Source organism: Chlamydotis macqueenii, chromosome 25 (genome assembly GCF_036417535.1).
Source record: "Chlamydotis macqueenii isolate bChlMac1 chromosome 25, bChlMac1.mat, whole genome shotgun sequence".
NCBI classification, from domain to species: Eukaryota; Metazoa; Chordata; class Aves; order Otidiformes; family Otididae; genus Chlamydotis; species Chlamydotis macqueenii.
The window spans coordinates 6,145,895-6,155,606 of NC_141580.1; the positions used below are offsets into that span (position 1 = coordinate 6,145,895).

General features: G+C 53.4%; 1 protein-coding gene across 1 annotated transcript; it reads left to right on the forward strand.

The window, feature by feature from the left end:
* Positions 1–1,892: 1,892 nt before the first annotated feature.
* LOC147597804 (uncharacterized) lies at positions 1,893–8,328 on the forward strand. Its single transcript, XM_086766444.1, has 3 exons — positions 1,893–1,944; positions 2,794–3,390; positions 8,153–8,328. Exons 1-3 carry the CDS (start codon positions 1,893–1,895, stop codon positions 8,326–8,328), a joined length of 825 nt encoding a protein of 274 aa, XP_086622570.1.
* The last annotated feature ends 1,384 nt before the right edge of the window (positions 8,329–9,712 follow it).

Here is a 9,712-nt window from a genome sequence, read left to right on the forward strand (position 1 = left end):
AAGAAGCTGCGGCCATTCTTAGCTGGAAGCCCAAGGCTTCCTGTGTATGAGGATGTGCCATGTCCAGTCTACCTCTTTCCTGTCCTCCTCAGATCACCCTCCACATGCTCACCTGGTTTTGCCTTGCCAGGTGTGTGCATTGCGCTGCTGGGTTTTGACCTCACCCTGTCTAACACTGCCCCCAGGAAAACATTGCAATGTGTTTTGACTCACATCCTCTCTGGGCAGTCTCTAAGTGCACAAACAATGCCACGCGCTTCCTAGGACCTTGTCCTTCCCCAGCATGCTCTAACCCTTCTGCGGGCTGTCTCAGGCGTCCTCAGCAGAGTCCGCGGTTGGCTGCGTTCCTACGTGCGTGCTGGTCCTGAGTGCTTTTGTGAGCAGCTGTGTTTGTGTGAAGTCACGTGGGAGCACAAATGTGTGCCTGATTCCCTGCTGATGTGCAGGCACCTGTGTGGATGTGTCTTTGTGTGTCGCTCGTCAAGAGGGAACGTGCTGCTCACGGCAGGATCACTCTCCACTGCTGCGTCCCTGAGCAGCACAGAGCAGCAGGTTCGCAGGGTGAGAAGGAGGCTGAGTGCAGCTGAATGGTGGAGCCTGATGTCGGTGTGTTGAGTGGAAGGACAGACCGTGTGGCTTTCACAGGAAAAGCCAAAGAACTGATGAGTGCTTTGGACTTGAGTCCACAAGGCCCTCCATGTCCTGCATTGGAATGTTGATGGCAGTGTCCAGCAGCTGCCTCTGGGAGGGAACGGACGCTGCATTCAAGACCACATCCCTCAAAGCCTGCTGCTGTCCCCCAGCGGTGTCCAGAAGGGACTCTCTTTCCAACAAGGGCTGTGCATGCTGTGTAAAGTTCCTGAGCCCACTTCCCCTGGCAGATGTCTTTGTGCCTGGGATCAGGTCCAAAGGGTAGTGCCCAGTGTTGCAATGCCCAGCTAGCAGAAGGTTACTAGCAGCGTTTCTCAAGGATGAACAGTAGGACCAGTACTCCAATGTTTTCCTGAATGCCGTGAGTTGTGGGAAGGACAACACATGCTGCAAGTTTGGGCGTGACACTCAACCACAGGGAAAAGGAGGTACACCGCTATCTGTTATCCAGATCAGTGCCAGCAGGTCCAGGAACTGCCTGTTGAAAGGAAACAGAGAAGATGGTAGTGCTCTGCAACAGGAGTGTAGGCAATGACCAGCTGCTGGGACATGGGGAGTTGTGGTTAAGCAACAGGGTAAAACAGTCGTGAGAACCAGATTGGATTTCTATGGGATTTTTTGAAATCTCCATCCTGCTGCGGCCAGATATAATGGCAACTGTTCCAAGTAGGGGTTGGTGTAGGTGACCTCTGGACATCCAGACCTGCGTTCTGACTCAGTGACGCCCCATCTCCCCTGCCCACCCTGAACCCTGCAGGCCCATGGGCACAGTTGTCCTCACAGCCCCTTGGCCACAACACAACTTGGAGGCATCTTGCTGAGAGTGCAGAGAGGCAGCTGGAGGGAGGCTCTGGAGTCTCCTCGCTGTCACCCGCAGGAAATGAGTGGGTGCTGTTTCCAGCCGCTGAGCTGGGAGGCAGCTGTGGGCAGGTGGTGGATGTCCCGGGGCAGGGCCGTGCTGCTGTGCCAGGCTGCAGCTGGCAGTGTGGGGGCTTCTTGGTGGTGGGCAGTCGTTGGTGGAGGAGGGGAGAGTGCGTTTGTGAGGAGAGCAAGCTGTGCCGGTGCAGAGGCAGGGAGCAGTGCGGGGGCGGGCGAGAGGCCGAGCTGGGCCGGCGCAGGGCTGAGCGGCGGGGCGGAGCTGGCGGCGGCGGAGAGGTTCGGTTCGGTGCGGAGGCGTGGCGGGCGGAGCAGAGAGGCGGGGCTGTCGGGGCGCAGCGAGGCTCGGGCGGCGGAGCGGCGGGATGCGGCGGTGGCGGGGCTGGGGGCTGTCGGGGCTGGCCGCGGTGCTGCTGGGTGCGCGGGGCTGGCGGCGGTGGCTGGGGGCCGGGGGCCGGGGCTGTGCCCGGGGTGGAACACCGGGGGCGGGCGAGGGCCAACTCTTCCCTCTCCTTCTTCCAAGTGGCTTCTGCGTGCCTCCCTGCCCCTCTGCCGTCTCTCGTCCCCCTTTCCAAACCCCCTGAGCCCCCTCTGCCTGTTTGCCCCATTTCTCCGTCGCCTCTGTCCATAGGAGCCTGCTTGCGCGTACGGCTGCCTTTCCATGCACTCTCTCCTTGCCCTGTGCATTCAGCAGTTCTCATTGCCCTCAGCCCTTCCCTGTAACAACCCCTCTCCCTGTCTGGTCTCCCTCTCTTCATCCATCCAGCCACTTGTCTTTTAACCCATCTCCCCATGATTCTGTCATCTGAAGACTCTCTTTGTAGTTTGAGACCTCTCTCTCATCTGGCTCTCTGCTTCTTTAGATCTGTAGGCACAAATTTGCTTTCCTGCACCACACCAGACATCCACTTACCCCCCTGTGCATTCAACATTTGTACTTGTTCTGAATTCAACCCTGCTTCCCTCACTGTAACACAACCAGCTCTCCTGTCCCCTGTCCCTCTCACCCTCCATCCATCTATCCATGCACCTGACTCACTCAGTGTCTCCATGCATCCATTTCAAATCCTCTCTCAGACTTCTCCCCTTGCTCCACACACCCACCCCGGGATCACTCTGCTTCCCTGTCCATGGGCACATTGTCCCTATTTGTGCCGGTCCGGCTCTGTCTCACAGCCACTCTTTCTAACGATATCTCTGGGAAAACAGCCACGAGAGCTGGGTGATCTCTGGTGATGTTTGGCCTTTCCTTCTCCTTTCCGGCAGTGGCTGCGGGCAGAGCCCAGGTGCAGCAGGAGCCGTCGGCACAGACCACCGAGGGCTCCGCCATCAGCATCAACTGCTCACACCCCAACATACAGAGTTATGACTACATCCACTGGTACCGGCAGCTCCCGGGCCGAGGCCCCGCATTCATCGCACTCGCTCACAAAGGAACCAAAGCGGTGTCGGAGCCGGCGGGGCGGCTGTCGGTGGCGGCAGACCGGCGGTCCAGCGGCCTGTGGCTGTCCCGGCCGGGGCGCGGGGACGCGGCGGTGTATTACTGCGCCGTGGGAGACACGGCGAGAGGAGCCGGGGCTGCGGCCGGGCACGAACCGCGCCGGGCGGGGCCGGGCGTGCGTGTCGGGGGCGGGGGCGGGGGGACAGCCCCGTGCGGGCCCGCCAGGGGGCGCTGCCGCTCCGCCCGCCGGGGCCGCCTCGCCCCGCCCGGCCCCGGGCCCCGGGACGCTTCCCCCGCCCGGGAACGGCACCGCCACCGCCACCGCCACCGCCACCGCCACCGGCAGCGGCAGCAGCCGCCCTCCCGGCGGGACGCGGACAGAAATCCCCCCCGCCAGTGGCAGAGGCGGCGGGGGCGGAATGGCGAGCGGAGCGGGGGCGCTGGCCGGCGCTGCCCGGGAAGGAGCCGCTGCAGCCGCCGGCCCCGCTGGCTCCCGCCCAGGAGCAGCGCCTTTCTGCTCCGCACAGGGAGGCGGCCAGCACAGATCCTCCCGCCCACGGGCAGCCGGGCAGCGCTCGGGCCTGCCGCAGGGACCGCCCCTGCTGCCGTGCAACATCCAGGGCCTCTCCTCGGCCTCTTCACTTCTGCTGCCAGGACAGCCCAGGGACCCCTCAGCACCTGCTCTCCTCTGCCCTGCAAGCTAATGCAAAAAACTTTCCTCGGAAAGGGATAACCAGAAGGGGTTTCACACTTTGCTACTTTGTAAAAGCACCAATACGCAATTTAGAACCCCTCTTCCAGCTACAAGCTTTCAACTTTTATTTTATTTTTTTTTTAAAATGTTCCTGCTGGTGTTACAAAGTCATCCCATGCAGTCAGGAGTTCAAGCTCCACAGACACAGGAGAAAGGGATGTCGAGGCACAAGCACAACAGTGGTTCATTGTTGAGACCACGAGCTTGTTTGTCAGGATTCAGCACCTTTGGTCTTGAAGGCCAGGAGCCCGGGGAAACACTTGCACTGGTCACACTGACCGCCGCCTCCAGGGATGCCAGGTTCCTGCTTGATGAGTGAGTCAAAAGAGATTGGCTGAGTTGTCCTGAGGGGCTGGAGGTTTGAGGTGAGGGAGAGCTGGCAGGAGGCCTCTGGGAAGAGGCTGCAGGCTTGTCACCCATGAACTGTTTCACAGGGTTACCATTTAGCAGCAATTCACGAGTTGTTATTGGTGTGATGCAGATCAAAAGGTCGATTCAGTAGGTTCAGTAGAATATGTTGTGTTTGAACAGCAATCTAATGACAGATTCAAAATTCATGAGATTCACACTAAATTATTGCAGGGTATCTTAAATCAATATCTATGTAACTGTATATGAACACAAAACACACAAACACAGGCAGATATTTGGACCAATGAAATATCTACGTAGAGGAGACTAGCACATAGTTATAAGTTCCGTCTTGCACCATCTTGAAGTACTTTTTCCACTGCATCCCATAATGAGTTCTGATCCCATTGGAGGCAGAAACACTGTTGAGTTTGTAAGGCCATCCTCTCTTCTCATCCTTTTTTTTTTTTTTTTTGGGGGGGGCGGGTGTGGTTCCCAGACAAGGGGTTGGAACTGCAGTTGGAATGACTATTAGTCAATTCTCTTACTCCATAGTGAGCAGCTCAAGAGCCCTTGGAGCTCTCCTGCACGGCAGTGGGCTGTAAGTTGAGATCTCTCCTTGACTAGAGACGTCTTTTACTGTTACTCCTCGAGGCTGAGATGCCTTGCTGCAACAGAACCTCAGTAACTGGATTGGGAATATGAGTGGTGAAACTTTGTAGTCTTAGGTGAGTGATATAAAGGATTCATTGTGCACATATGATCCTTTAGACATAAACTGTTTATGCATAACATTTCTCATAAATCTATTGAATATATATATCAAATGTGTATTTAACTGTGCTGTTAGATCAGACAGGTGCGCACACTGGGTGGAGCGATTCACTGTGCACCCAGCGCTGCAATAAAGAAGTGCCTGCTTCTTCACTTCTCATTGCTGTTAAGGAGTTTTATTCTGGATTTCGGTAACCTCATGGCAGGAGAAGTTCACCACGGACTCTCGTCCCTTGCTGGGAGCTGCTTGTGATCTCCAGGAGGAGCAAAAAGCAGGAAAACAGCCTGCAGCCTCTTACTGACCAACAGCAGACTGCTTGATCTCCTCCTTCAGGCTCCTCCATGAACTTTCAGATGCCCAGGCTCCTTTGGCAAGAAGACCTGGGGCTGAGAGGAAGCACTTCTGCAGCAGGACAGGTGTGCCTGAGAGGATGCTCCAGCACCTTCTGACTTGGAGGGCTGGGAAAAGCCCAACTGTAGCCTGAGTGCCCAAAGAACCTCCCAGTTGTGATGGTGTGCTCCTCCCACACCCCAGCCTGACCACCTTTCCCACAACCCTGCTCAGGTGATAACCATCAGTAATAGACGTGTCTGGTCCTGATGGTGATGGTGGCATCTGGCTTAAAGTGGATTTGGGGGAGACTGACAACAGCACAATAGCCAAAGGTCAATTTATGGCAATGTGCCCACCTAACCACAGTGCTGGTCCATGTCCAAATCATGCAAAATTTGGCAGAAACTAACATCTGCAGTTGGAATGCAAATATGACTATTAGTCAATTCTCTTACTCCCTCAATAGTGAGCAGCCCAAAAGCCCTTGGAGCTCTCCTGCACATTGAGGTTTCTCCTTGACCAGAGACATCTTTTACTGTCTCTCCTCGAGTCTGAGAGATGCCTTGCTGCAACAGATCCTCAGTAACTGAATTGGGAATATGAGTGGTGAAACTTTGTAATCTTAGCTAAGTGATATAAAGGATTGATTGTGCACATATAATCCTTTAGACATAAAACGTTGGGCAAGCATGGGACTAGAATTGGATCCAGCTTTCCCTAGAATCCTCTCTGAGAAGGAGTTTAGAAAGCAAGGGGGTCCTTTCTGAATGGGAGGGTCTCCCGGACAGTTTTGTCTGAGCCTGTCCTCTATGCTGTAAAAAATCCAGTGTACCTTGCTATCGAATCTTGTTAAATCACTGTTGCATTGACCATTTACATTCAAACTTTGTTACTTCACTATTTTCTATCAATAAAATCTATTGTTGCTTCTCTCTTGTGAGTGAAGTGCATTGTTGGATCCGTGACACCACTGCTGAACGATGTCCTCTCGGCTCTTGCAAATGAGGAACACAGTAAGGTGTCTTTCCTTGGGCTGAGCACTTTGACAACTTTAACTGGTCTCCCTACAGAGCCTTCTCATGGCAGAGATGTGGAGTTCCAGGCATTTATCTCTATAGCAGCAGGGGTGGAGTTTGGCTCCACCCCCTGCACTGAGGTTTGGCAGGTGCTTTGGGTTGGCAGAAGGAGGAGAAGTGGTGAACTTGCAAGCTTCAGCTCCCAGGTGAGGCAGGCTAAAGCCCTCACAAAATTGAATCTGGCCAAGGACGTCAAGGGCAACAAGAAAAGCTTCTGTAGGTACATCAGGACAAAGGAAGTCCAGGGAGAATGTAGACCCTCTCCAGAAGGAAACGAGTGACCTGGTTACCTGGGACATGGAGAAGGCTGAGGTGATTTTCTTATTTGAGAAGTCGTGGCGGTCTGGTGAGGTTCCCGATGACTGGAAGAGGGATACCATAGCCCCCATTTTTAAAAAGGGAAACAAGGAGGACCCAGTCAACTACAGGCCAGTCAACCTCAGCTTTGTGCCTGGCAAGGTCATGGAGCAGATTCTCCTGGAAACCATGCTAAGGCACATGGAGAGCAAGGAGGTGATTGGTGATAGCCAACATGGCTTCACCAAGGGCAGATCATGCCTGACTGACTTGGTGGCCTTCTATGACCAAGGTGGTGGACAAGGGACAAGGGATGCCCCGTTCCCAGAGACATGCAAGGCCAGGTTGGATGGGGTCTGAGCAACCTGACCTGGTTGGAGATGTCCCTGCTTCTTGCATGGGGGTTGGACTGGATGGGCTTTAAAGGTCCCTTCCAACCCAAACTATTCTATGATTCTGTAATTCTAACATGATAGTAGACACATGTCCTTATGAATGGCATTCTGACTCCACAGAGTGTTGATTAAAATACCGGTAGTTGGAGAGAACACAAGAAGTAAAAAGGCCGTAACGTGGATGACGTTATGCCCCTTCAAAGGATGGGAGCTCTATGTTTCGGAATATGAGAAGGAGCTCGAGCTGGAGTTCAGTGCAAAGTGCAAATCCTGCCCATGCTGAGACTCGCTGGCACTGTCACCTTTTAAGTTTTCATCGAATATTCTTGGAAATAAACCACTCTTTGCTTCTACTGTTTAGAAAAAAGGACCTGTATATGAAAGCATGATGTTTCACTCCTAGATCAAGACAAAGACAAAGGGGAAGGGGCCCTCAGCTCTTCCTTAGCAGTGCTATTTCCCCTCTACACTCAGAACTCTGCACTCCAAGATCCTCTTCCAGCAGGGGCCAGTGTTGGTGGCTCTGGAGATGGCTGACCCTAACTGGTTGACTCTCTTTGTCTTCCCTTCCATGGCTGGCAAAGTAGGACAGACCCTACCAGCAACAAGGAAGCCGGGGGCTTGCTCTCAGCCCCTCAGACTCAATGTTAATAAATTCCTTCCAGCTGGTGTCCAAGGAGGAAGCTCAAGCACCAGCCAGCTCTGAGCAGAGGCCCCCAGAGCAGTTTTTGACAGACCTTTGGGGGGGTTCTTTACTCTCCTTAATATGTCAAATAATTAAACTGGATTGGAGTGAAGTCATCAGGTTGTCTCCAGATGTTCAGCCAGGTCAAAGCGCAAAGTCTGTGCCTGAGAGGCGCAGCAAACCACACAGAGTAGCTCTGGCTGCCAAAGGTCCAAGTGCTCTCCATGTTTGTAACCAATGTCAAAGAGACCAACATACAGATGAAGCCATACAGCCCCGTGGGGTCCTTGCAATGTCCTCAGGGATTCTGGGGGGAACTTGATCAATGCCAGCACAGGCAGTGCTGTTAGAGTGATGAGCTCCCGTGGCCACAGGTGACTATGTCTGGGACAAAGTGGATTTCTGTCATGCTACAAATGCTGGGGTCAGGCATGAGAAATGAGACTGTGCAGATGAAGATTCCTTCACCTAACAAACTGTATTGCATGTGGTGTTTTGCTGTGTGTGGGTCTGGGTAGGTGCTAAGTTGAATATGAGAAAACAGTGTGCCCTGGCAGCCAAAGGAGCCAACGGAGTCCTGAGGTGCATAAAGCACAACAAAGCTAGCCAGTTGAGGGGGGCAGCTGCCCAGCTCTACGCTGCACTGGTGCAGCCTCACCTCAATGTTGTGTCCAGTTTTGGGTACGTCAATTGAAGAAGGACATCAAGGTATTAGAGTGTGTCCAGAGGAGGGCGACCAAGATGGTGAAAGGTCTTGAGGGTAAGACTTATGAGGAGTGGCTGAGGTCACTTGACTTGTTCCGCCTGCACAAGAGAAGGCTGAGGAGTGACCTCACCACAGTCTACAACTTCCTCAAGGCTGGTAGGAGAGAGGAAGGTCCTGATCTCCTCTTCCTGGTGATCAGCAGTAAGACACATAGAAATGGTACGGAAGTTCCGATTGCATATTTCAGTGAAGGTTCTTCACTGAAAGAGTGGTCAGTCATGGCAACAGGCTCCCCAGGGAAGTGGTCATGGCACCAAGCCTGACAGAGTTCAAGGAGCATCTGGATGACACTCTTAGTCATAAGGTTTAGTGTAAGGTAGTCCTGCAAGGAGCCGGGAATTTGACACAACGATCCTTATGGGTTCCTTTCAACTCGAGATATTGTGTGATTCTGTGACATGTCAGCACACATAAAAACACATAAGCGTGCGCACTCAGTTACGTCAGGAAGCTCTGTGCACAGACACACATTCACTTCCCAAACTTGTCATCATGTAAGAGTTCGTATGTGCTTATACACAGTTGCACACTCACTCTTGCATGTTAGACATATATGTGAGCTTGTGCACAAACACAGGTATATATGTGCTCGTCTGCACACACATGCGCACACAAGCACACTGACACCACACACAACTTACTTGCTCACCTATAAAAACGTGCGTGTGCACAAACACATGCACACAGAAACGCACGTGTTTACACACACACTGGCTGACACACTCTCACGCGTGCGTTTGCAAATGACCGTACCAATGCAAACACACAGGCACAAATACGCACACAGGCACAGACAGATATGTGTGCACATGAGGAGGCACAGCCTCTCCCCGCACACACTGAGAACCAGGACTCCATGACCCAGCTCTCTGCCTCTGTGCCCCAACCACTTTCAGCAAGTCCTTGGAAGCCCAGTGCTGAGAAGGCAAATCAGGCACCAGCCATCCCTGCTGGATTTAACGGCAGCAGAGGGCTGTTGTGGGTTGGACAGGAGTAGTTCAGATGGGCTGTGCTCTTATTACAGAGAAGAAGGAAGGTGTGTCAGGATCCAAGCAGGAGGGAATTTTTTGGAAAGTTAACACATTCACATGCAAAATGTGTGCTTGAGAGACAAAGGCAAAGCTAGAGACCACTCCTGTTGCTCCCAAGTGGTTCCCAACCTCACAAGTGAAAGTAATCCCAAAGTTTTACAAGTTCTTGCCCATCCCTGCTGTTTGCGGGTGGGTGGCTGCAGAGATCTGAGACTGATTCCAGCTTCAGCACAGGGAGAGGTGCCGCCCTGACATGCCCACATAGCTGCAGAGGGTTGTGT

What these genes read in the sequence shown, in the direction of transcription:
- LOC147597804 (XM_086766444.1), top strand. Translation starts at nt 1,893, where the DNA reads ATGCGGCGGTGGCGGGGCTGGGGGCTGTCGGGGCTGGCCGCGGTGCTG. An exon ending in GCTGGCCGCGGTGCTGCTGG is followed by an intron (nt 1,945 to 2,793) that starts GTGCGCGGGGCT and finishes CCTTTCCGGCAG; the next exon opens with TGGCTGCGGGCAGAGCCCAG. An exon ending in GAGGCGGCGGGGGCGGAATG is followed by an intron (nt 3,391 to 8,152) that starts GCGAGCGGAGCG and finishes GGGTCTGGGTAG; the next exon opens with GTGCTAAGTTGAATATGAGA.